The following is a 27,760-nucleotide window of genomic DNA, read 5'->3' as shown; positions in this document are numbered from 1 at the left end:
AATCCTAAAATTTTAAGAAGCAAATTAACACGCAAGCCAACACACAGAGCTATTATTCTCTGTTACCAAATTTTACAGCAAATCTTGATTTGTACATGGGATAGGGACGCCACTTCACATCTGCATTTCTTAAAACGACTACCATATTATGAATATTTAATTATGAAGTATATATCCTTCTTCAATAGTGTTTAGAGGTTTATAAATATACTAGGATCCTCTGATGAGAACGTGCAGTCCATATGATGTTCTGGCACACAGAAGTAGCTCCATAAATATTTATTATATGAATAAGATTTTAATTTTTTCTAACTGGCCCATGTTATTGAAGAAAGATTCATCTATGGCTTTAAATAAGCTAATACCTTTGAAGTGTTGAAAATAAAACCAGTTCTTACAAGAACAGAAAAATGGAAACAAAAGTTTTTATTAGTGAAACAAGTCAATTTAATTTATTTCCAACAAGGTCTTTTTTACATTGCAACTGAGACAAACCACTTAACAATCCACAAAATAAACATAACTTAGTTTTCAATATTTTCAAAAGGAGAAGATTTCTTTGGGAATTTAGGAAAAGATATTTTGGAAAGAAAAACTACAGGAAGTTACTTTTCAATTTTAATTTAGTAACAGGTTTGTCTACCAGGTATATTACCTAGCATGTTCCCTCCTAACGAGTCCATTAAGTACTACCAAAAAAGTACCTACATCTGGAAACTAAGGTAGGGAAGGTTTATATTTAAATAGGAAACAAATAATCTAAAATACCAATCACATCGTTTTAACAAGGCAATTTACATAATTAGGTGTAAATTATTAATTAACTTTAAGTTGATTCAGGTCCTAGCAAAGACTCCATTGCTTTGACTATACCTCAAGTTCAAACTGCACTCTATTCCTAAAAAGGTAATGATCACAATGGAATTAGGCCTGCTTGACTACAGGAAAAAAAAAATCACTTCAATATTGCACATTTCCTTTCTTTAAAAACAAGGATTAAGTCAGGGCCATCTTTGTTCTGAATCTCTCCATTTTTGTTGGAAGAAGACTCACCATCTCTTTACTAAGTTCTAGTTCAACTTCTATTTCTTGGGCAGCCTCAGGATGCTTTTCACAGTAATCAACGATAAATTTGTAATGTTCCAATGATGTGGCCAAATTTTCTAGCTCTTTCTTGGGATCAGCAGTGATGATCTTGCCATAGAGACGGGCAACTCGAAACTTAGCTAGCATAGCAGGGCGAAGAACATCTTCTCCTATATGCTCAGGAAATACTTTATTCGGGTCTCTCAGGGAGTCTAAGAAGAGCTGGTAGTATTTCAATGCTGACTTATTAAGGCTGTTTATTTTTTTTACGATGTGTGAATCAGGATCCCTTAGCTTGTCAGCAATGGCAACCTTCAAATCCATCATATCATAGTAAGCATGTGCAATTTCAAACTGAATCTGTCTGTTGACCAACAGATAATACTGTGGATTCAGATCTACAATTAGGGGCTCTAGCATGGCTATTCTACGTTTATGCATCTTGCACCGTCTCTCCATGTCAGTTTCAAAGAATGCAAGCACCTTAAACAGGGCGCTGTGGTCCTGGACAACTTCAATATGGTCAGTGACGTAACCGTCAATCTGAAAGAACTCTTTTGCCTCAAAGACATACTGCTGACCCAATAAGAAAAGTTCTCTGGCTTCTTCAAAATCTAAAGGTCTCAGATAGCTCACTTTCTCTTCTACTGCAGAAATGGCATCACACAGTTCGCCTGTTCCAAACTGCACAGCTTTCTTCCTAACATTTTCTTCTTCTTCTAGTTCTTTTTTCTTTAGAGCTCTAAGTTCAGATTGTTTATCAAGATCAAGTTCTCCGATGTTGTCCTTAAAGGGAAAAAAATATATTACGGTTAAATAGGACATATTCCCTGCAGTCAAATAACATTAAAGCAAACTTAAAAGTAAATAAGAAAAAAGCCTTTTACTTCCCAACCCTGGGTTAGAGAGGTGTTATAATCTTAAAACACCTTTTAAAATTTCTTTCTTACAATTATATTCCACTCAGACTAAAAACTCAAGAAAAGGAGAGAGGTTTATGGAGATGCATGGGAAAAATACAATTAATGTAACCTATGGATTATAGTTAACAGCAATATTGTAATATTCTTGCATCAATGTCAAAGAAGTGCTGTGTTAATAGAGGGGGGTATGGGAAAACATACCAAATGTAAGCTATAAACCATAGTGGTAAAAGTCTGATATTCTCATAATCTGTTAACAAATGTTCCACAACAAGGCAATGTATTGGTGGAGGGGTTTTGTATGAAAATTCTGCACATTTGCATGATTGTCTTGTAAGTTCACAACTTCTCTAATTAAAAAACTGTATATAGGGAAGCGGATGTGGCTCAAGCAAGTGAGCTCCCGCCTACCACATGGGAGGCCCTAGATTTGGTTCCCAGTGTCTCCTAAAGAAGATGAGCAAGACAGCGAGCTGATGCAACAGGCAGGCACGGCAAGCTGATGCAACAAGACACACGAGGAAAACATAATGAGAGACTCTGCATGGAGCACAGGTGGCTCAAAGGATTAGGCGCCTCCCTCCCACATTGGAGGTCCCAGGTTCAGTTCCCGGTGCCTCCTGAAAAGAAGACCAGCACACGACAGACAGACACAGCAAATGCAAACAATGAGGGGGTGGGGAGAAAGAAATAAATAAATCTTTAAAAATACATATATATATATAAAGAGGGGGAGGATTTAAATAAATAAAATATAAGATAAGCTGTTTGCATATTACATATTCTCTATGGGGATAACAAACTCATTTATAGTTAATCCTTCAAAAGGATAAATGCATATGAAAGTATTTTGAGAACTGTGAAACATTAAATACATGTAGTATATTATCAGTAATATTTATTATCAGTAATATTCTTTAACATTATAATAAGACTGTAATCTATACCCTAAAAAGATTTGCACAGTGTTATCATTAAGATTGATATAATGTTTATACTATGATAAGTTGTTTAGTGAAATATATTACAGAGAAATTCTCTAGGTTTCATAAAGATACTATGGAGGGAAATGGCTGTGGCTCAAGTGATTGAGCTCCTGCCTATCACATGAGAAGTCCTGGGTTCAGTTCCTGGTGCCTCCTGTAGAAGATGAAGACAGACAGGGAGCTGGAGCAATGAACAGGCACAGCAAGCTGATGCAACAAGATGATTTAACAGGTAGACACAAAGAGGAAAGACTTATGAGAGACACAACAAAGCAAGGAGCCAAGGGGGCTCAAGCAATTGGGTGCCTCTCTCCCACATGGAGGCCCTGGGTTTGGTTCCCAAGTGCCTCCTAAAGAGAAGATAAGCACACAGCAAATGGACACAGCAGACAGTGAGCTCGAACAATAAGGAGGTAGATAAATAAATCTTAAAAAAAAAAAAAGACACTATGGTGAAGGCAGATCTAAATCCACCTTCATAAAGTTATCTGCCCTTACTTTGGCAGAGGGGAGGGGGTTAAAAAAAAAAAGAGCTGAAATGGTTACAAAACAGATTAGGCTCATCTTCCTCTTTCCAACCAATAAAGTTAAATATCAAATCCCTCAATGCTCATCACCAAAGTCTTCTCTTCTTTTCATTTGACACTGTCTCTCTAGACCTGTGATGTTCAAAACAGCAGCTACCAGCCATGTGTGGCTACTGAGTACTTGAAATTTGACAAGTCCAAACTGTATGTGTAAAATGCACACCTAACTTCAAAGATTTGCTCAAAAAAGAATGTAAAATATCTCATTAATTTGTTAATACAGGTAAACCTTGGAGAGAGTGCAGGTTCTAGATGACTGCAATAAAGCGAGCCATGTGAATTTTTTGTTTTCCCAGTGCATGTAAAAGTTATGTTTATACTATGCTGCAGACTATTACATGTATAGTAGCATTATGTCTGAAAAAAACATACTTACCTTAATTTAAAATACTTTATTGCTAAAAAATGCTAACGATCACCTGAGCCTTCAGTGAGTCGTAATCCTTTTGCCTGATGTTGATGGATCCTGACTGATCTGGGTGGTGATTGCTGAAGACTGGGGTAGCTATGGCAGTTTCTTTAAATAAGACAACAGTGAAATTTGCCACATCAACCAACTCTTCTTATCACAAAAGATTTCTCTATTTCCCTCCTGAGATGGCTCCCTTGTCTGTTGGTCGTTGTTTTTGCTAGGTTTTTGTTTGTTGTTTTTGCTCATTGTTTTTGCTCATTGTCTGTTCATTGTGTTTTTTCTTTAGGAGGCATTGGGAACCGAACCCAGGACCTCCCAAGATGTGGGAGGTGGGCACTCAACTGCTTGAGCCACATCTACTCCCTGCTTGTTTTTGCTTATTGTTTGCTTGTTGTTTTTGCTTGTTTCCTGCTCGTTGTTCCCACTCCCTCCAAGATGGCTCCCTCATCTATTAGCTCGTTGTTGTTACTTGTTTTTTTGCTCATGGTCCGCTTGTTGTCTGTTTGGTTTTCTTTTTTTCTTCAGGAGGCACTGGGAACTGAACCTGGGATCTCCCATGTGGCAGGTGGGTCCTCAACTGCTTGAGCCACATCTGCTCCCTGCTCATTTTGTTGTTTGTTCATTGTCTGTTTGCTGTTTGCTCAGAGTCTTACACATTATCTGCTCATTGTTGACTTATTGTTTGTCTGTCTTCTTTAGAAGGCACTGGGAACCAAATCTGCAGCCTCCCGTGTGGGAGGTGGGTGCTCAACTGCTTGAGCCACATCCACTCTGCTGTTTTTGCTTGTTGTCTGCTCACTGTTTTTGCTGATATCTGCTCATTATTGGTTTGTCTTCTTTAGGAGGCAGGTGTACAAATGCTTGAGTCACATCCACTCTCTGTAATGCTGTTTGAAATGGTTTTATCCACAGTAGAACCTCTTCCAAAACTGCAGCCAATCCCTCAAGCCCTGCCACTGCTTTATCAACTAGGTTTATGGAATATTCTAAATCCTTTGTTGTCATTTCAACGATGTTCACAGCATCTTCAAACAGGAATAGATTCCATCTCAAGAAAACACTTTCTTTGAGCATCCATAAGAAGCAAGTCCTCATCCATTCAAGTATTATCATGAGATTGCAATAATTCAGTCACATCTTCATGCTCCACTTCTAATTCTAGTTCTCTTGCCGTTTCCACCACATCTGCAGTGACTTCCTTCACTGAAGTCTTTTTTTCTAAAAGATTTATTTCTCTCCCCTCCCCCCCCACCAGCTGTCTGTTCTCTGTGTCTATTTGCTGCGTCATCTTCTTTGTCTGCTTGTAGTCAGCAGCACTGGAATCTGTGTTTCTTTTTGTTGCATCATCTTGTCAGCTCTCCGTGCGTGCGGCACCATTCTTGGGCAGGCTGCACTTTCTTTCGTGCTGGGCGGCTCTCCTTACGGGGTGCATTCCTTGCATGTGGAGCTCCCCTATCTATGCCGGGACACCCCTGTGAGGCACAGCACTCCTTTCACATATCAGCAATGCGCATGGGCCAGCTCCACATGGGTCAAGGAGGCCTGGGGTTTGAACCGTGGGCTTCCCGTGTGGTAGACGGACGCCCTAACCACTGGGCCAAGTCCGCTTCCTTTCACTGAAGTCTTGAATCACTCAAAGCCATCCATGAGGGTTAGAATCAAACTTCGTCCAAATCCTATTCATGTTGATATTTTGTCCTCTCCTGGGAATTATTAATGTTTTTAATGGCATTTGGAATGATGCATTCTTTCCGAAAGTTTTTCAATTTAGTTTGCCCAAATCTATCAAAAGACTCCTATGGCAACTATATAGCCTTATGAAATGTATTTCTTAAATATTAAGACTAGAAAGTCAAAATGACTTCTTGATCCATGGACTGCAAAATAGATGTTGTGTCAGCAGGCATGAAAGCAGCATACATCTTGTACATCTCCATCAGAGTTCTTGGGTGACTAGGTGCAACGCCAGTGAACAGTAATATTTTGAAAGGAATCTTTTTCTGAGCAGCAGATCTCAACAGTAAGCTTAAAATATTCAATAAACTATGTTGTAAACGGATGTGCTATCATCCAGGCTTTGTTTTTCCATTTCCAGAGCACAGGCAGAGTAGATCTGGCATAATTCTTAAGGGCCCTGTGATTTTCAGAATGATAAATGAACATGGCTTCAACTTAAAGGCACCCGCTGCATTAACCACTACTAAGAGAGTTGGCCTGTCCCTTGAACCAGGTATTGACTTCTCTCTAGCCATGGAAGTCCTAGATGTCATCTTCCAACAGAAGCCTGTTTAGTCTATGTTGAAAATAGGTTTAGTACATCATCCTTCATCGGTTATCTTGGCTAGATCTTTTGAGTAACTTGCTGCAGCTTCTACATCAGCACTTGCTGCTTCACTTTGTACTTGGAAGTTATGAAGAAGTCTTCTTTCCTTAAACCTCACGAGCCAACCTCAGTGAGCTTCAAATTTTTCTTCTACAGTTTCCTCACCTCTCTCAGCCTTCACAGAATTGAAAAGAGTTAGGGCCTTGCTCTGGATTAGGCTATGGTTTAAGAGAATGCTGTGGCTGGTTTGATCTGTCCAGACTACTAAAGCCTTCTCCTTATCAGCAATAAGGCTATCTTCACTTATCATCTGTGTGTTCCTTGGAGTAGTGCTTTTAATTTCCTTCAAGAACTTTTTGTTTGCATTCACAACCTGGCTGACTGCTTGGTGCAAGAGGCCTAGCTTTTGGCCTATGTTAGCTTTTTCTTTTTTTTCTTTTTCATTTATTTCTCTCCCCTTCCCCATCTGCTCTCTGTGTCCATTTGCTGTGTGTTCTTCTGTGTCTGCTTGTATTCTTGTCAGTGGCACCAGGAATCTGTGTCTCTTTGTAGAGTCATCTTGCTGCATCAGCTCTCCATGTGTGCGGCGCCACTCCTGGGCAGGCTGCACTTTTTTCGCACTGGGTGGCTCTCCTTATGGGGCGCACTCCTTGCGCGTGGGGCTCCCCTACGCGGGGGACACCCCTGCTTGGCACGGCACTCCTTGCCCGCATCAGCCCTGCGCATGGGCCAGCTCGTCACACTGGGTTTGAACCTTGGATCTCCCATGTGGTAAATGGATGACCTATCCCTTGGGCCAAATCCGCTTCCCCCTGTTAGCTTTTGACATGCCTTCCTCACTAAGTTTAATCATTTCTAGCTTTTGATTTAAAGTGAGAGACATGTGACTCTTCTTTCACTTAACACTTACAGGCCACTGTCAGGGTTATCAATTAGCCTAATTTCAGTACTCTTGTGTCTCAGGGAATAGCGAGGCCTAAGGAAAAGGTGGGGGAAGTGGAATGACCTGTAGGTGGGGCAGTCAGAACACACAAAACATTTATCGATTAAGTTTGTTGTCTTTTATGGGCACAGTTCATGGTGCCCCAAAACAATTACAATAATAACATCAAAGATCATTGATCACAGGTCACCGTAACAGATATACACTAATGAACAAGTTTGAAATACTGCAATAAATACCAAAATGTGACAAAGAGACACAAAGTAAGCACATGCAGTTGGAAAAAATGGCACCAACAGACTTGCTCAATGCAAGGTTGCCACAAACCTTCAATCTTTAAAAAATACAGTACCTGCAAAGCACAAAAAAGCAAAGCACAATTAAATAAGGTATGCCTGTAATGGGTTAAATAAAATATATAATTAAAATTATAATCACCTGTTTCTTTTTACCTTTTCTAATGCGGCCACTAAAAATCTTAAATGCTTATGCAGGGAAGCAGATGTAGCTCAAGCAACTGAGCTCCTGTCTACCATATGAAGGGTCCTGGGTTCAGTTGCCAGGACCTCATGGTGAAGGTGAGCTGGCCCATGTGAAGAGCTGGCCCAGGCAGAGAGCTGACTCAACAAGATGACACAATGAAAAAGAGACACAGAGGAAAAGACAATGAGAGACACAACCAGGGAGCTGAGGTGGCTCAAGCGATTGAGTGCCTCTCTCCCACGTTGGAAGGTCCCAGGATCGGTTCCCGGTGCCTCCTAAAGAGAAGACGAGAAGACAAGCAGACACATAAGAACGCACAGAGAATGGACACAGAGCACAGCAAGCGCAAGTGGCAAGGTGGGGGGCAGGGAGAATAAGTAAATAACATAACAATGCATATGTGGCTGGCATTCCATCTCCACTGATCAGCACTGCTCTAGACAGGTGATTCCATCTACACCCATGGTTGCCACTGCCAGCTGTGGGAGGACGATTCACAGATCTATAGCTGTAGTCCACAGCTCTCCTCAAGCTCCAGATCCATGACTGTAACTCCCTAAATGATGTCTCCTTTCAGAAGACTCAAAGGCACCTCATCCTCAGCGTGTCCAAAATAGAATCCCTGGGAACAGATGTGGCTCAAGCAGTTGAGCACCTGCCTCCCAAACAGGAGGTCCCCAGTTCAGCCCCCAGTGCCTCCTAAAAACAAAACAAAACAAAAAACAAGCACACAACATGAAAAAAACAACTCAGGGGAGCTGATGTGACTCAGTGGTTGAGCTCTGGTTTCCCGCATACAAAGTCCCAGGTTCAATTCCCGGCCCTGGTACCTTAAAAAAAAAGGAATCCCTAATCTTCTTCAGGAAACTAGCTCTTACTCTAGTATTATTTTAGTAAGGACAGCCCCATCTGGACAGCCAGCAACCTAAGGAGTCATCCTCAACATGTCCCTGTCCTCTACCCCACACCTCCAACTTATCACTGAGCCCTTTAATTTTGCTTCCTAAATATTAATTCTTCTTGAATCTTTCCCTTTTTTTTCATTCTCCTCTGCTACCACATCCTAGAGCAAGCTACATTCACATCTTATCTGGGCTGTCTGAACAATCTCCTAACTAATTTCCTCCATCTACTCTTGCTTTTTCTCAATTCGATCTGCTACTAAGTGATCTTTCCAAAACCCTTCAAGGCTTCCAATTGCTCCTGGGATAAAGACAGCAATCCTTCAAGTCCCTGCTTGGTCTAGTCCCTTTCTAACTCTAACTTTATTTTATGTCACACTTCCTCTCACTCTGCTCCAGCTTTGTTGGTTTTTGTTCCATCCCTTGTAATATCATACTCCCTCATACCACAGAACTTCTGTGAATGTTGCTTCAGCTTGTTGGAGTGGTGCTCCTTCTCTTTTCTACCCTAGGTAACTCTTATCCTCATTATCTTACTTCAAATGTTACTTCCTCACATTTTGCCTTCTCATATCACATGTCTCTCCGTCATGTCTCTCTGCTTATCTAGGTAGCACTTTTACATAAGGTCAAAGACTAGATCGATTGATCTATCTATTTTTAGAAAGTACTAGGGTTTGAATCTGGGACCTTGTAATGGAAAGCAGATCTCAAACCACTGCTACACCTGCTCCCCCTATATATATATATTTTTTTTTTTAATAAAATTTTATTGAAGTGTATCATTCATACATGGACGTACATAATAAGTGTATAGTAAGAGCTGGGGATTTATAAGACAAACATGCATCTCATCATACAAAGCTCCCATACATCTCCCCACCACTAACACCTTGCATTGTTGTGAAACATTGGTTATGAACTATGAAAAAGCATCATCAAAATATTACTATCAACTATAGCTCATATATTACATTTGGTGCATTTTTCCCTAACCTACCCCATTATTAATACTCTATATTAGTACTGTATATTGCTATCATTCATGAGAACATTCTCATATTTGTCCTGTTAACCACAGTCCATCTTGTACCACTGGAGTCCCTGTGTTACACTGTCCCATGCTTTGTACAGTCCATTCAAAGTATACATTCAGTGGCTCTCATTTTCATCACAGAGGTATGCTGTCATCACCTCAGTCAATTTCAGAACACTTTCATTACTCCAAAAGGAAAAATCCCATATCCCTTTATACCCTCCTATTGTTGTCCCTTAGAATTGAAATAATATCTTCTTGCCATTGCTGCAAAATATTTCAATATTGTTAACAATTGTCCATAACTTACATTAGTTATGATTTTCCCGTATATCACCATATTCTTAGGAGACCAGATCTATTTTTGTGCATCAAAGTATCCCTTGCACCCTGTACAACGACTGACTAGCACAGAGCGGGCATTCAAATAAATACTTAATTGAATAAATTTTCATTTATATTTAAGCTGGAATTGAATATCATCTTTCAAATAAATAGATGACAAAATGATGAAATTAAGATACCAAAGAAAGTCAGATTAAGGAAAGTCTGAGTACTTGAATAGCATGGCAACTATCTGAGTTTTAACTACTCAGGTGATAAGTTATAGTGCTCAGGTTAGAAAATATGAACCAAATGAAAAGTAAGAGTTAAACCATAAGTGCATTTTGTTTTGACACAATTACTTCAAATGCACACCAAAGGTCTCTAAATCTTGTTTACTTACTTGCTTTCTGGGCTTACTCATTTACACTTTCTAGGCTGTTCTCTTTCACTGGCCCACTGTTTTGCTCCAACAGTCCCTGTAACTGTCCTTTTTCATAGTCATCTTTGCCTGACCAGACTAGAGCTGACAGCTCTTCCTGGTTCCAATTTCTGTATCATTTATTTGCCTCATCTTTACCCTCTATCTCTAAAACACTCTCATCTTTTCAAGACCTATGCTTCTGGGGTTTGGAGGTTTATTTAGTTTTATTTTGTTTAGCAGTTTCACAAGGTTTTATATTATATATTACTAAAAATTAATATACCTTAATGCATACAAATAAGAAAGAAAAGCACAATTTACTCCTCCAGGAAAGTCTATGTATCTCTACTTAGCATAATGCATCCAAATGATTTATTTTATTGTCCTCCTTCAGCGTTAGGAGCTAAGATTCAGTATGGATTGGTACTAATAACGATACTGATGGTTAACCTTTATTTAGGAGTTATCATATGCCAGGCACTTTTCAGACCCTTTACATGTATTAATTTAACCCTCATCACAACACTATTGAGTAGGTGCAATTATTATCTCCATCTTACCTGTGAGGAAACTAGGCACAGAAAGATTACGGAAATTGCCACAAACATGCAGCTATAAAGTGGATGGGCTAGGATTCATACTTAAACATGCTGCTCCCAGAGTCTATGCTCTTAACTATTATCAGTACTGCTTCTACACTTGAGCTATTTCTTAAAAGCCTGAGCTTTTAGATTCATCAAGTCCATGCCATGTGTAAGATAATCTACAAAGTATATGAAGATAAGTAACATTTCCTGCCCTCATTGCATACAGTCTAAAAAGAGGTAAAGGAATAAAATAAGAATATGAATATGGATAACAGAAAGAATTTAAGTGATTTTAGGAAGGGGCTGAAAAAGTCCTATGAGTCTAAAGGAGGAAGATAATATCTGAGGGAGATAAAGAATTGTTCATTCAACAGTTATTTACTGAGAACCTATTATGTGTGGAGATAGGCTATAAGGATATGAGAATACGATACGGACCCCACCTCTCAAGGAGCTTATATTCTAGTCAAGAGAAAGTCTTCAAGAAAGTGAGGGTATTTGAGAAAGGCCTTGAATGATGAGTAAGATTTTAAAAGGGAGAGATGGGGAAGGCAAGAAATAAATATTTATGAGCATATTCTGCATACTACAACTAATAACCACGCAGTGAGTCAAATGAGCATGAGTCCCATTTTAAACCTTTATTTATATCCTGCAAATTTAAGAAAGAAAAAGGCAACTGTGACTGTATTACCTGCATGGAAAGTTGGGCATTCTGCATAAGAGTCAAACAGTATTTGATCCAGCATCTTGCTATCTCCCCTTTTCTTTGATGATAAAGCTCTGGCACATCTCCTTCAGTTTCAGTGGCTAAAATTACACATGTGATTTGTCTTAAGTTTATTATGTTCATAATTGCAATTTTCATTGTGTAGTGCATTCTTTTTTATATCACTTTTTCCTGATTATAAAAGTAACAAATTGTCACGAAAGCAGAGGGGGAAAAAAAACCCACCCAAAATCCTACTATCCAGAGGCACTTGCTGCTATTATTTTTACATATTGCTTTCCAGTTTTTTCTCATGTGTTTATTTTCTGTAGGTAAAAATTCAGTCACAAAGTATATTCAATTTTGAATCTATTACTTTACCATATGATTAAAATCATTTTAAGTACAACATTATATGCATTTAGAGTTCCATACTTTATGTATCCATCCTTCTAATAATGGGCATTCAATGCTTCCAATTCTTCATTGTTACAAACAACTCTAAAAATGAAGATCTCTGTGCATAAATCTATCTGAATTTTGGATTATTTCTGTAGGACAGATTCCTAGAAGTGGAATTTACTGGGTCAAAAGAGCTTACATAATTTTAAATGTTCTCAAAACATATTGCCAAATTATTCTTAACAAAACTCCAACAAACAGTGTACAAGGGTGTTCAGTGAAAGCATTTGGAAAACACTGGACAGTATCATTTTTTCAGTCTTTTGTTTTGAAGAGTAAAACAAAATGTTATCTCATTCATGTTTTAATTGTTATTAAATTTTTTGAACAAGTGCCTTTTAGACCTCAATCTACAATTAATTCAATGTATAAAAAACACTGAGAAAAAATCATTTAATTTTTAATAATATACATTCCCCTAACTCTTCCTAGCCTCTGCACTCTCCTGATCCAGTTAGAAGGAACATCTGTATAGAAAATGTGATATTTTCAAGTCTAAAATCTCTTAGGTTGAAGACTGCAACAGTGAGTTAGAGAACCAAACAGAAGATAAAGAAAATTATGAACTTACTACAAAACCTGTTAAATGACTCAAATACATATGTTAACTGATTTTTTAATACTAAATAAAGACTGAGGAATTGTTCCAGATTAAAGAAAACTAAAGAGATGTGACAACTAAATGCTACTTGTAATCTTAAACTGTTTAATCCTGTACCAGGAAAGCATTGCTACAAAGGATACTGTGGGGACAACTGATGAAATGAAAGTACATACTATAGATAAAAGAATATATCAATGTTACATTTCCTGAATTTGATAACTGTTCTGATTATCAAAAAAAATCTTGTTCTTAGGAAACATACACTGAAGTACTAAAGGGTAAAAGGGTCTGATGTGTGCAATTGTCTCTCAAATGGTTCAGAAAGAAAAATGAAATATGATTGCAAATGAGGCAACTACAAAAAATAGATGAATTTAGGAGGCAGGCATATGGTACTTCTTCATTCTATTCTTGTAAGTTTTCCAAAGTTTAAAACTATTTCAAAATGAAAAGTTTTTTAAAAGCTAGATAATGAAACATACACATATAAACTTACTGTCTTCTGTGGCTGGGATCTTTCCAGTTTGACCAAAAATGACATTAGCAGCTGATAAACAGTGCCTGGCCTCCATAAAGCATAGCTGTTGGGGAAATAAACAAGAGTGAATGCAGCCTGATCTGCAATTAATACTGCATAAACAGTCTTATATGACAAAAAGTATAAAATCAAGGAAAAACCACTCCTGAGGAGACCCTGTATAGTAGTTAAACATTAAGAAGGTACAAAAGACATATGATAGTATTGTTTGGCTAAAAAATTATATCCAAGATTAAAATAATAATGCCTCATTCTCTTAATAATAGCCCAAAATGGCTGACAGACAACTGCTGATGGAAAGGTAGCTCTCCTCTTGTAATCAGTAAATATATAGGACCGTTATCATTCTAAACTCCAGCTACCTCAGATAGTCCTTTAGGTTCAGTCTGAATAACAAAGTTTCATGCATGATAAATTCTTAGACCATTTACATTCTATCAGAGGATTTGAGGACTTAATTTTTATTATTAATAGCTTTTCTGAAAGAAATTCTAAGGGATAATACTTTAAACATAGGGCGAATTTATAGAACCAGCATTCACAAAATGCTTAGAAAGGATAGAGGTCCCATGAGGATATGATGGCAGGTAACCAGAGAGATGAATGAAGGAACTTTGACAAGCAAAGAATGACCAACATTTCAGAAAGGCTTTGAATTAGAAATACAAATAAAAGTAATTTCTATTGTCAGGATATGTTCATAAGGATTAATGAACATCTGGTGGGGAAAGATCTTAAAAGGGTTTTTAGCATTAGAAATTCTTAGGGACCAAAGGAATAAATGGGTCATTTAAGAGTATCACCAGCACGATTCTAAGTCATTCTGATAAATGACTAAGAGCTCAAACTTTGTTGCTGTGTAACAGTTCAGAAGAAATATGCCATAAAGACCCTAAATTAGAGTGAGAAGAAGTATTTCCAATTTAGAAAAATTACCAAAGAAGTTAATTCCAAAAAGTAACTGAAATACATCACATGCTTTTATCAAAGCCCACATTTAACAGTCAATTTCCTTAGACAAATTCTCATAGCCACCAGATTACCAGAGCAAAAAGATAAAGTTATATCTGCAACAAGATAAAAACTGCAATTTAAGGCAACATCTCCTAAAATGAATCGAAATAGTGTGCCTAGATCAAAAAAGAATTGGTCTTAAGTAATAGCATGTAATTTTAGGGGCTATCAACACGTAAGAAAGAATGATACAACTCATGATTTTATGCCTCAAATGATTAAGTCCAAAAAAGCAAAAAAAAAGTTTAATATACTGATAAATTTTGAGGTATTTTTCTGTCCAATTTTATATCATTAAATACAAGCTACCTGTTTTTAAAGGATGACATTTTCTACATTCTATTGCTTCTATTTTAATATTTTTTGGTACTTTGTTAAGATAATTGCTTTGAGGAATTTACCTTATTGATGTAAAATTGTGACAAGGTAGCAGCATTAATAGCCCACTCTATAGGATGGTAGGCATTGTGCTCAAGCTGGCGTTTTAAGGTACTGTGGCAATAATGAGCAGCCTTCTCAAACATTTCCATATGCTGGTAGACTTGAGCCAGGTAATATAAGTTATGAGTATAAACCTTCTCAAATCTGTGAAGAAAAAATAGTTAATATTTGCATAATAGTTTACATTTGATAAAGAACGCTCACACATATTTCTCATTCAATCGTCCCACCAACCCCTTAAGCAGGGTATGGAGACATAAGTAAACTGAGCCTCAGCGTTGACCAAGGTCACATAGCCAGTTAGTGGCAAATAGAGGTCTGAAGTCATGTTAGAATCCAAAGTCTACATCCTTTTTAAGGGCCTCAAAGTAGAAAACATTAGGCTTCTGTGGACAATCATCTTATTTATACTATGTTGAAGTATCTGTGAAGGCTGATTTCTGTAACTCCCCACCTTTTTGATCGCTCTTGTTCAGTAAGTTTTTCTTCTTCAGGAAGAAAATGTTCAGTAGGATCAAGAGGAGAACCCCCAATCTACAATTAAAGAAAACAAAAGCTCTTTAAAATTTTATATTGTAAATATCGAGCGCCCTCTTCTGGCAGAAACAGTGCTTAATACACTTCATGTTTTACTAGTTCACTTTAATGTTACTCAAGTAATTTTCTCTACCATAAAATCTGAGTAAGTCAAACAAATAAAAGATTACCTACAAACTCATACTTAACAAAATTTTAACTACTGTTGCAGTTAAATTGAAAATGCACACAAAAAACTACCAATTTGATTTAGAGATATATAAACCTTCAAGTATTTTGTTTTAATTTTGTCTAGTGAAAAGGGCTTTTAAAACCTACATAAGCACAACAAATAGGAAAAATGTATACATCCTTAGAGTAACATTGTACTAAACAGCCCACCAATGAAAATCAAACCAAAATTTTGAATGTTTATCCTAATTTTTTTGCTAAAGTAAACAAGGAAAGTACATAGATTACCCCCTTTGAATGCTGGTACATGAAAACCAGAGAGTCCATTGTTTACGATCTCATCTAAGTCTTCCAAAAGAGCAGAACTGCTTAACTTCTGCCTTATTCTACTTCCATGAGGACAGTCCCATCTGTAAGCCCACCCTTGTTTTGAAGTGAATTTGCCACAATGCTTTCTATTAAAAAAATGTGATCTTATTTTTTATAGATCTGGGTGCAAAAACTGAAAGCATCACAGCTTGGGCTCCTAGAAGTCACAAAAAGCAAAAAACACTAAGACATTACACAAGGGATAAGTAATTCCTCAGAGACCTCCTCAAGGCCAAAGACTATTGACGCACTCGTGCCTGTCTGCATGAGAGGAATTAATCAAGGTATTATTTTATGTACATACTTCACTGTTATGACTGTCACACTTCATTTGTAATATAAATCAGCCTCTTAAATAAAACTGAGTTACAGCTAAGTACAAAGAGTCTTGTAAATAGGTGTTGTTTCCACACTAATACTAATTTTAAGTGAAATACTATAGGTGCTTGGTATCCTCACATTTTAAATGAACAATTTCATGTACAAGAGCATGGGCCTGAAAACATGGAAGGAGACTATCATCTCACTTTGGCTTTGTGGTGCTCTGCTCCTTAGGCATTTGGGGAGTGGGGGTAGGGGAAGTTAAAACGCCAAGATAGGCGGCAGACTTGGCCCAGTGGTTAGGGCGTCCGTCTACCACATGGGAGGTATGCGGTTCAAACCCCGGGCCTCCTTGACCCGTGTGGAGCTGGCCCATGCACAGTGCTGATGCATGCAAGGAGTGCCATGCGTAGGGGAGACCCACGCGCAAGGAGCGCGCCCCATAAGGAGAGCCACCCAGCGTGAAAGAAAGTGCAGCCTGCCCAGGAATGGTGCCGCCCACACAGAGAGCTGACACAACAAGATGACACAACAAAAAGAAACACAGATTCCCGTGCCACTGACAACAACAGAAGTGGACAGAGAAGACACAGCAAATAGACACAGAGAACAGACAACTGGGGTAGGGGTGGGGGGAGGGGAGAGAAATAAAAAAAATAAAACGCCAAGGTAGAAGAACCATGAATTTTTCAGAGATTACTTCAAAATAAAAAGTTTACAGAACAAAGGAATGAGTGTATATGGAAAGACGAGAGGTCCAAAGACTGAAATCTGGGTACACCGGTGTTCAGAAGCTGGGGAAATAAGGAAGATGCATTAAAGATTGAGAAGAAGGAAAACAAGACAATTGTGGTATTATGCAAGCCAAGTAAAAAAAGTGTTTCAGGGAAGAGAGACTGATCAACTGTGCCAAATGCTACTGACAAGTCAAATGAAGACTAAGAATTCACCACCGACTTCACATAGAACACTAGTGAACTTGACATTTATTTTTTTAACACTGAATTTTTAAATCCTCTAATTTGGGAATATATTCCTTTGGAAGAAAAGTGTTTAGGGCCTATAAAACACATGTTCTAAACACACATTTTAAAATTCCTTATGGGATCATGTTGACTTGCTCCAATCTTTGCCCTCAACAGGAAGGAGCTTGCTGTCGGCAGGGACCATATTTTACTTAACCTATTATAGATAAGAGAGTCCTCTCTATACTGCCTGCCCTTAGAGGAGCACTTCACACTAGTGTTTTAGGCTAAGTTCACCTCCTCACTGAGGCAGTAGAGTCTAGCAGGTAGCAAAAGGCGTTCAGGAGCCAGATTGCAGGGGTTGGAATCCCAGATCCACTGCCTACTAGTTTATATTCTTGGGCAAGACACTTAATCTCTTGTGCTTCTGTTTCCTTGTCTATAAAATAAGGTTAATTATAGTACCTACTGCAGAAGGTTGTTATGAAGATTAAATGAGTTATTATTTGTAAATCACTTTTAACAGAGCCTGGAACATAGTAAGTACTGTAAGTATTTATTACATAAATGAAACATCTCTCTGACTTGTAAGATTTTGTCTTGTAATCCCCCAAAACCTAATAATGAATATCTTTTCATAATTGTTTAGTGGATGGGCTCAGTGTCCTTCTGACCTGCCTACCTAAAGTAGCTCACTAAGTTTTTTTTTTCTTTTCTTTTTTTATTTTTCACTAACTTTTCATGTACTGAATTTCAGAAGGGTTACACAGGTAAGAAATCATTGAAAAAGCATTGCTCTGAAACAGTGGTTCTCAAAATGCAGTATCTAGACCAGCTTTTTTTTTTTTTAAGGTAAGGTGGCCAGGGATTGAACCTTGACCTTGACCTTGACCTTGTATGTGGGAAGGTGGCACTCAACCATTGAGCCACATCGGCTCTTGAGTTGATTTTTTCATTTGTTTGCTTGTTGCTTGTTTTTACTCTTGTTTTTAGGAGGCACCAGGGACCAAACCTGGGACCTTCCATGTGGGAAGCAGGTGCTCAACTGCTTGAGCCACATCTCTTCCCCATCTAGACCAGCATTAACATCTCTAGGGATCTTGTCAAAAATGCAAATTCTCGGGCCCCTCCCAGAACTACAGAATCAAATGTTTGGGGGTGATGCATAGCATTCTGTGTTTCAGCAAGCCCTCCAGGTAATTCTGATGTATGCTAAAGATTGAAAACCACTGCATCAGAGATTTCAAATTTTACTCAAGTAGTTCTTGCTTGTTTTCCTTTAAGAACTGCTTTCCCCGTGGAAACCAAAATAGAATTTTTAGGTTATAAATGTAAACATGCAAATATCAAGTTTTTGAAGATAACATTAGAGGGAAGTAGATGTGACTCAACCAATTGGACTACCCGGACCTCCTGGTGAAGGCATGCTGGCCCGTGTGGTGAGCTGGCCCACACAGAGTGCTGCCCTGCGCAGGAGTGCTGCCCCGCGCAGGAGTGCAGGCCCATGTGGAGAGCTGGCACGGCAAGATGATGCAACAAAAAGAGACACAGAGGAGAGATAAATAGAGACGTGGCAGATCAGAGAGCTGAGGTGGCGCAAGAAAATGATCACCTCTTTCCCATTCTGGAAAGTCCCAGGATTGGTTCCTGGAGCTGCCTAATGAGAATACAACAGACACAAAAGAATATAGAGTGAATGGACACAGAGAGCAGACAATGGAGGGAAAGGGGAGAAATAAATAAATCTTAAAAAAAAAAAGATAATATTAGAATAATATTTCCTTTTTCTTGTATTTTGACTAAGGTTATCATTAGAACCTATCCAAGGATTTTTTTTTTTAATCCAAAGTCTAAATTTAATATATAATAATTGTGGCTATCAGATGACTTCCTAAACAGCTCTATAGATAGATTCCTGGGTATATCAAAGAGTCATATTGATATTATAACTGAGGAATTCTTAACTATCAATTCTTGATTAGTTTCAATCAAAACTAAAAATTTGACATGCAACATACCTCTTTCATATATTGATTATATAGCGCTTCTGATGATTCAAGATAAGTTTGTGCAGTTTCAATTTCTTCTCTTTCAGACCACAAGATACCTAGATTATTCTGGAAAATAAAGAAAAACAAATTATGATAATATAAGACTTCCAATTAAAGTAACTTTCATGGTTTCAAAATCAATATTTATTGATCAAAAAGTATAGAATTTGATTATTAACAATGAATTAATTTTTCATAATACTGTTCTTACTAATGGAAAAGGTGGTCAACTAAGATGGCCCCCCGTGACCCCCACCTCCTGGTAAGCATGCCCTTGAGTATCTCTTCCTCTTGTGTATTGGCTGGCTTTAGTGATATGCCTCTAACAAATAAAAATAGCATATGTAATGGGTTGTTTCTTTCAAGATTAGGTTACAAAACACTGTGACTTCAGTCCAGCAATTCCACTTCTAGGTATATACCCAAAAGAATCGAAATCAGGGACTAAAAAGTGGAAGCATCCCAGTGTTGCCGCCTTTCTCCGCCCCTCCTCCCCTTTCAGCCCCCGCCGCCCTTCCCGCCAGTCCCGCCCATATTGCCAACCTACAATCTGCCCTCTTCCCCAGTAACTGCTTACCTCAGGTCTATCCATCAGCTTCAGCCTGTCCACAGCCGCCCCTTAGCCAACCCTCCCTTCATCACGCCCCTCCCTCTACCCAACCCTATATAGCTAAGTGTACTTCCGTAATAAAGCAGACCTGTTCTTGCGCTCAAGCGGTCTCCGTGGTTTTTCCTCAACCGTGCGTCCCCCACGCCTGGAGAGCCGGTGCTCCATCTTGGAGCACCCCCCGCCGGCTGCCTGGCAGGAGCAAGCCCCCCCAACTCTTGGGCCTGAGCGAGGACGAAACCCTCTCGCTCAGCTACATCCCAGTGTCCATCAACAGGTAAATGGATAAGCAAAATGTAGCATATACACACAATGGAATATTATTCATTCTTAAAAAGGAATCAAGGTCTTATATATGCTACAACATGGATGAACCTTTAAAATATCATGTTGAAATGAAATAAGTCAGACACAAAAGGACAAATATTGTATAACTGCACTCAAATAAAATACCTAGAATAAGCAAATTCATTGAGAAAGTACATCAGAGGTCACCAGGGGCTGAGGGGTAGGGGAAGACAGAAGAATGGGGAGTTATTGCTTAATGGATACAGAGTTTCTGTTTGAGATGATTAAAAAGTTTTGATAAGGGAAGCGGATGTGGCTCAACTGATATAGAGTGTCCGCCTGCCATATGGGGGGGTCCAGGGTTCAAACCCAGGGCTTCCTGGCCCATGTGGTGAGCTGGCCCACGCACAGTGCTGATGCGTGCAAAGAGTGCCATGCCAAGCAGGGGTGTCCCCCACATAGGGGAGCCCCATGTGCAAGGAATGCACCCCGTAAGGAGAGCCGCCCTGTGTGTGTCACACGGAGAGCTGACACAGCAAGAGGATGTAACAAAAAGAGACAGATTCCTGGTGCCGCCAAGTGCAAGTAGATACAAAAGAACACACAGCGAATGGACACAAGAGAGCAGACAACAGGGGGAAGGGGAAGAGAAATAAATAATAAATCTTAAAAAAAAAATTTTTGGTAATGGATATTGGTGATAGTGGCACAATACTGTGACTGTATTTGATAGAGCTGAATTGTATACATATAAGTGGTTAAAATGGAAAATTTTGTGTTGTATATATGTTACCACAATAAAAATTAAAACAAAAACAAGTATAACACTGTGGCTTCCATTTTGGGTGCTTCCTCTCACTGTCTCTCTGAGAGAAGTCAACTGCCATGTTGCGAGTCACCCTATGGATTGTTTAAAATCAGGTCAGTTTGTCCCCTACGGCATGACTCTTTTATCAGGTTCTCACAGGGCCTGTGACAATGGTCAGAACTCAAGACTGGAGGCCTAGCTCCCCTTTAGACTATGAGGTTAGACTGCTTCTTATCCTTTGGGATAGCCCTTCAGGCACAAAGATATTTCTGAGGCTTGGCTTCTATCATCTACTTTTTTTTGCTGTTGTTTTCTTTTTTTTTCTGACTTCCACTATCTTTGGCTCACTTCCTTATGGAAGGGAACAGGACAAGGAATTTTTTTGAGGTACTGGGGGCCAGCATTCAACCACTGAGTCATATTGGCTTCCCTGAGTTGTTTTTTTTGCTTTTTTGCTTGTTTGGCATCAGGAACCAAACCCAGGACCTCCCATGTGGAAGGCGGGCACTCTTCTACCTGAGACACATCCACTCCCAATGTAGAGATTTTTTCCCCCTAAGATTTACTTTATTTATCCCCCCATTGTTTTGTGCTTGCTGTCTCCTCTCTGTCCATTTGCTGTGTGCTGTGTCTGCTTGTCTTCTCTTTAGAAGGCACCAGGAACTGAACCCAGGACCTCCATGTGGGAGAGACACACTCAATCACTTGAGCCATCTCAGCTTCCTTCTTAGTTGTTTCTCATTCTTTCCTCTTTGTGTCTTGTTATGTCAGCTTGCTGCACCTGCCTATCATGCCAGCTCACTGTCTTGCTCATTTTCTTGAGGAGTCACCAGGAACCTCCCATGTGGTAGGTGGGATCTCAATCGCCTGAGCTACATCCATTCCCAATGCAGATTCTTTTTTTCGTTTCAAGATTTATTTTATTTATTTCTCCCCAAGTCCTCATTGTTTGCATTTGCTGTGTCCATTTGTTGTGTGCTGGTCTTCTCTTTCTAGGAGGCACTGGGAATTGAACCCAGGACCCATATAGGAGCAAGGTACTGATCGCCTGAGCCACCTCCGCTCCCAGAGATTCTTAATCTTGGATCCATAGACCCCCAAGGAGCCCATGAAGAGAATTCAGAGTCTATGAACTTGGATGCAAAAAAAATTACAATTTAATTTCATTAATCTCCTCCTTAAATTTAGCACTTCTTTCGATGATGACTATAAGTGTTTCCGTTTCCTAGCTATAAGAACAAATACTATACAATGGTTTGGCTTAGCAAGGCTTTATTGGCTCTCGGTTTCAGAGGCTAGAAGGCTTTTTCCTCTCCAAGTCTATATATCTTTTGGCTGGCCGGCAATCTTTGGGGTTCCTTGGCTTTTCCGTTACATGGCAATGCACATGGAGATGTCTTCTCCTTTCTCCTCTGGGTTCTAATTTCCGTTGACTTCTAGCTTCTGGCTTTTCCTTTCACCCTGCTTATAAAGAACTCCAGTAATCTGGATTACAGCCCAACCTGATTCAGTTGGCCATGCCTTAACTGAAGTAACAACATCTTGAAGAGTTCGTATTTAAAATGGTTCCATACTCACAAGAATGTGGACCAAGGCCAGGTACATATCCAAACTGAAGTACACAATTCAATCCATCACAGCAATAAGCACACTGCAATGGTATTATAGTACCTGTGACTGTGAGCAATAGAAATAAAAATATCTTCATATCACATTATAGCTTATAGATATCTCAAAATATCATTTAAATTCATTACCTCTTCAAAATTATAGAAGTTATTAGATAACAACCAATAGATATTGCTAGTTAATATGTTTTAAAACACAGAGATTGCTATATTACACATTTGTTTTAAAAATTATTTTGATAACTGTATTTTCATATTTTTTGTTTCTTTTTGTAACCTTATATATTTTATTTTATGCATTTAAAATTATTATTCTATTTTATGAAATACAGGCTTCCCAGGCTGCCAAAGGTGGATATGGCACAAAAATGGTTTAGAAACTCCACAGTTGAGAGGTAACTTGATCATTCCACTGAAACATAGCTGTGGTGGTTTGGAGGGATATACCCCAGAAAAGCATGTTCTTTTTTTTTGTCTTTATTTATTTTTTTAATATTACATTAAAAAAATATGAGATCCCCATATATCCCCCACCCCCCAAAAGCATGTTCTTAAACTGAATTTGTTACTGTGGGTGTGAACCCATTGTAAACAGGACCTTCCAGTGAGGTTACTTCAGTTAAGGTGTTCCCCAACTCAATCAGAATGGGTCTTGATCCCATTACTGAAGGCCTTACAGGGAAGGCCATAGAGAGAGAGAAGCCAGAGGAAGTAGCCAGAAGTGAAAGTCAAGGGAACCCAAAAGATAAGGCCGCCATGTGCAGTGCCTCATGACAAAAAAACAAGGACCAAGGTTCACAGCAGCCAGTCCCAGACACCACAACCTTCTGGGAGAAAGCACTGCCTTGATGATGCCTTGATTTTGACTTCTCCTAAACCTCAAAACCATGAACCAATAAATTCCCATTATTTAAGTCAATCCATTACGTGGTATTAGTTTCAACACCAAAGAAACAAAAACAAGAGCTCTCCAGTGTTCTGGCTCTACTTAATATATCCATCCTATAATATTAGAAAAGTGCTTATCTAGTCCTCTAGAACAGCGGGTCATACTTAACACTGTATGAGATTGGACAGCCTTCCCCCTCTGTATTATCTGTGAAATCCTTTGTAGGATACTGATGAGGCTTGAAGGTGCCACTGTGAACTAATTGTTCTGCCTTTTCAGCTTCAGATAATATCATCTCCCTTAACCATCATTTCCTAACCTTAGAAATGGATCTGCAAGTCACCTTTTCTCACTCCCGAGCACAACCTATTTGTCCTCTGATTACAGTGCTTGAGAAGCTTCATTTGGCCATGTCACCAGCAAGCCCCATCCCAGCACACTGCACCTAGCCTCAACAGTCTTGAGACTCACCTAGTACTAGGAACAGTTGGGTTTGCCAGACTCTATTTTGATAGGGGAATGCTTATGGCCACATAAATCCAGGGTAGACTAGAGCATAGAATGCAAAATCTTGGATGTGTGATAAATCTTAAATCAGGTTGAACGTCCAGAAATGACTAAGATTCCTCTTTTGGATCATGACCCATGAGGTCCTGAAGGTAAGGACCATGCAAGGGACCTAGAACTGATTTCCATTTTCAAAATTAAAATAGCTTTAGTGTTTTATTAAATGGTTTTTTTATCTAATCATAAGACAGTAAGAAAACATAGAAAGTGAAAACCACTGATAAGCCTATATCACAGAGGTAATTGCTATTGATAATTTATGTAATGCATCTTTCACACAGCATCACCAGTCCTTGCCCTCAGGATAACCAAACCATGTAGAGAAAATGTAAAAAATAAAAATAAAAACACCAAAAAAGTACTATGGCGAATTCTGCCAAACATCTAAGGAAGAAATAATATCAGCTTTACACAAAGTCTTCCAGGAAAGTGAAGAGGACAGAACACTTACCATGTAATTCTATGAGGCCAGCATTACCTTGATATTAAACCAAAGACAAAAGAAAAAAGAAAACTATAGACTGATATCCTTCATGAACATAGATGCAAAAAAAAAACTTTTTTTGAGGCACTGGGGCTGAGGATTAAACCCTGGACCTCGTATATGGGAAGCCAGCACTTAACTACTGAGCTACATCAGTTCCCATGAGTCGGCCCCTTCAATCCTTTGCTTGTTGTTTGTTTTTGTTTTTAGGAAGCACTGGAGACTGAACCCTGGACCTCCCATGTGGGAAGCAGTGCTTGAAACACTTTCATTCCTGATGCAAAAATTGTAAACAAAATTTTAGTGAACTGAATCTAATAATATATAAAAAGGATAACACATACGACCAAGTACAGTTTATCCCAGGATTGCAAGTTTGGTTTAACATTGGAAATATCAGTAAAATTCACAATTATATCAAAAGACTAAAAAAATTAAAAACATGATCATCTCAGTAAATGCAGCAATGAAGTAATGACAGAGTGAAAGAAGTCAGACCAAAATGAGAGTATACACAGTAAGATTCCATTTATATAAAATTCTAGAAAGTGAGAAAGAGGAAGGAAAGAAAAGGGGAGGAAAGAATAAAGAAGGGAGGGGATTTCAAAGGAACACAAGGAAACTTGATGGTGATGGATACATTCTTTTTTTTTTTAAGATTTATTTTATTTATTTCTCCCTACCTTCTTATTGTTTGCCTTCGCTGTGTCTGCATTGCTGTGTGCTGGTCTTCTTTTTAGGAGCACTGGGAATTAAACCTGGAACCTCCAATATGGGAGAGAGACACCCAATCGCATGAGCCACCTCTGCTTCCTGCTTTGTTGTAGCTCTCATGTTTTCCTCGTGTATCTTGTGTCATCTTGTTGCATCAGCTCACCATGCCTGCCCATCACATCAGCTTGTTGTCTTGCTCGCCTTCTTTAGGAGGTACCAAGAACTAAATCTGGGACCTCCCACGTGGTAGGCAGGAGCTCAATCACTTGAGCCACATCTGCTTCCCTATTCATTATCTTGATTGCAGGGATTGCTTCACAGGCATAAATATATGTCAAAACTCATTGAGAGGGAAGCAGATGTGGTTCAAGAGATTGAGCTCCTGCCAATGACATGGGAGGTCCCAGGTTCGGTTCCGATGCCTCCTGGAGAATATGAGCAAGACAAAGAGTTGGTGTGATGGGCAGATGTGGCAAGCTGACACAACAAGATGATGCAACAAGAAGACACAAAAAGGAAAGACAATGAGAGGCACAACAAAGAAGGGAGCTGAGGTGGCTCAAGTAATTGAGTGCCTCTCTCCCACATAGGAGGTCCCAGATTCAGTTCCTGATGCCTTTTAAAGAGAAAACAAGCATACAGCAAATGGACACAGAGAGCAGAGAGCAAGGGGTGGGAAATAAATTTTTTTAAAAAAACCTCATTGAGAGAGGGAACGGATGTGGCCAAGAGGTTGAGCACCTCCTTCTCATACGGGAGGTCCCAGGTTCGGTCCCCTGTGCCTCTTAAAAACAAAAAAACAAACAATAAGCAAAACGAACCAAAAAACCAACTGAGAGGAGCTGATGTGACTCAGCAGTTGAGCACCAGTTTCCCATATACAAGGTCCCAGGTTCAATCCCCAGCCCTGGTATCTCAAAAAAAAAAAAAAAAAAAAAAAAGAAACAACTCATAGAGACCTTTTACATTCTTGAGGATAGAACGTAATACTGGGGTGGGGAATGGAGTACACAATTTTAGTTGCAGGAGACAGATGAAGGCGAAATTAGTTTGTATAAGGATAAGAAATTACAAAATAGGAATAATAATAGTTTTAAGCATAGGATTATTGTGAAGATTAAATGAGATCATATAGGGAAACGGACTTTGGCCCAGTGGTTAGGGCGTCCGTCTACCACATGGGAGGCCCGCGGTTCAAGCCCCGGGCCTCCTTGACCCGTGTGGAGCTGGCCCATGCGCACTGCTGATGCGCGCAAGGAGTGCCGTGCCACACAGGGGTGTCCCCCGCGTGGGGGAGCCCCACGCGCAAGGAGTGCACCCATAAGGAGAGCCGCCCAGCGCGAAGGAGGGAGCAGCCTGCTGAGGAATGGCGCTGCCCACACTTCCCGTGCCGCTGACGACAACAGAAGCGGACAAAGAAATAGACAAAGAAACAAGACGCAGCAAAAAGACACAAAAAACAGACAACCGGGGGAGGGGAGGGGAATTAAATAAAAATAAAAATAAATCTTTAAAAAAAAAAAAAAAAATGAGATCATATAAAGTACCAGGCAAAGTTTTCAGCACACAAGGATTGAACTAATATTCAAATATTTTGCTGCTGCTATTATTATTGTTATTATTGTCGCTGTTATATAACACTTTCTTGGAAATGAAAGAACCTCCTAATGATAAAAAGAGAATGAAGAAAAGGATCAAAATAAAGAATTGGAAATGGAAAAAGAAAAACTCATCAAACTGTATACTTCCAATAGATGCAGTTTACTATCTGTCAGTTGTACCTCAATAGAGCTATAAATAACAATAACAACAACAGCAGCAGAAGATACATGTATAATGTGGGAGAGAGGAGAATAATCTACTAACTTCTGAGAGAATTGTACTAAAGTGAAGAAATTACAATTTCACTTAGGAAGGCTGTTTTAGTTTCCTAGGCTGCTTAAGCAAATATCATGAAATGGGTCAGGTTAAACAATGGGAATTTATTTGCTTTCGGTTCTTAAAGAAAATCCAAATCAAGCCATCATCAAGGTGATGCTTTCTTCCCAAAGACAGGAAGACTGGCGTCTGGGGCTGGCTGCTGGCTATTCTTGGTTCTTAGTTTGTCACATGGCAAGGCACATGTGGTGTCTCCGGGTATCTCCCTTCTCTTCCAGATTCCAGTGATGTTCAGCTTCTGGCTGCTCCCTCTGTGGCTTTCTCTCTCTATCTCTGCATGTCATTCTGCTTATAAAGGAATCCAGTAACAGGATTAAGACCCTTCCTGACTGGGCTGTACTACACTTTGATTGACACAACCTCATCAAAGGATCCTACTTACAAAACAATGGGTTCATACTTATAGAAATGGATTAGATGTAAGAACATGTTTTTCTGAGGTACATACAACTTCAAACCACAATGGCAATACCAATATATACAGATGACAACAGGAAACAGAAGGAAAACCAGAGCAAAATCATTCCTAAGGCCCACAGAACCAAGTGAAGATAGAAGGGGACAGTCTCTTTTGATAATCTAAATATGAGTCCAGATTCTGTAGTTCTATAGTTCCACAGGACGAAGAACCCAGACTGA

The 27,760-nt window shown here is 39.1% G+C and overlaps 1 protein-coding gene across 1 annotated transcript in view; it reads right to left on the bottom strand.

Moving 5' to 3' along the window:
- Positions 1-407: 407 nt before the first annotated feature.
- KIFBP (kinesin family binding protein) overlaps positions 408-27,760 on the bottom strand; it is a 38,614-nt gene continuing 11,261 nt past the window's right edge. Inside the window, exons 2-7 of the mRNA XM_004470538.4 lie at positions 19,166-19,264; positions 15,239-15,318; positions 14,745-14,928; positions 13,288-13,372; positions 11,711-11,826; positions 408-1,872 (exon numbers count right to left, since the gene is read on the bottom strand). Coding sequence (XP_004470595.2) covers positions 997-1,872; positions 11,711-11,826; positions 13,288-13,372; positions 14,745-14,928; positions 15,239-15,318; positions 19,166-19,264 — 1,440 coding nt within the window. The 3' untranslated portion in view covers positions 408-996. The remainder of the gene's footprint in view (positions 1,873-11,710; positions 11,827-13,287; positions 13,373-14,744; positions 14,929-15,238; positions 15,319-19,165; positions 19,265-27,760) is intronic.

The sequence above is a fragment of the Dasypus novemcinctus genome, chromosome 6 (genome assembly GCF_030445035.2).
Source record: "Dasypus novemcinctus isolate mDasNov1 chromosome 6, mDasNov1.1.hap2, whole genome shotgun sequence".
Taxonomy (NCBI): domain Eukaryota; kingdom Metazoa; phylum Chordata; class Mammalia; order Cingulata; family Dasypodidae; genus Dasypus; species Dasypus novemcinctus.
The sequence above is the reverse complement of the archived record's forward strand: the minus strand, read 5'-3'. Positions and strand labels throughout refer to the sequence as shown.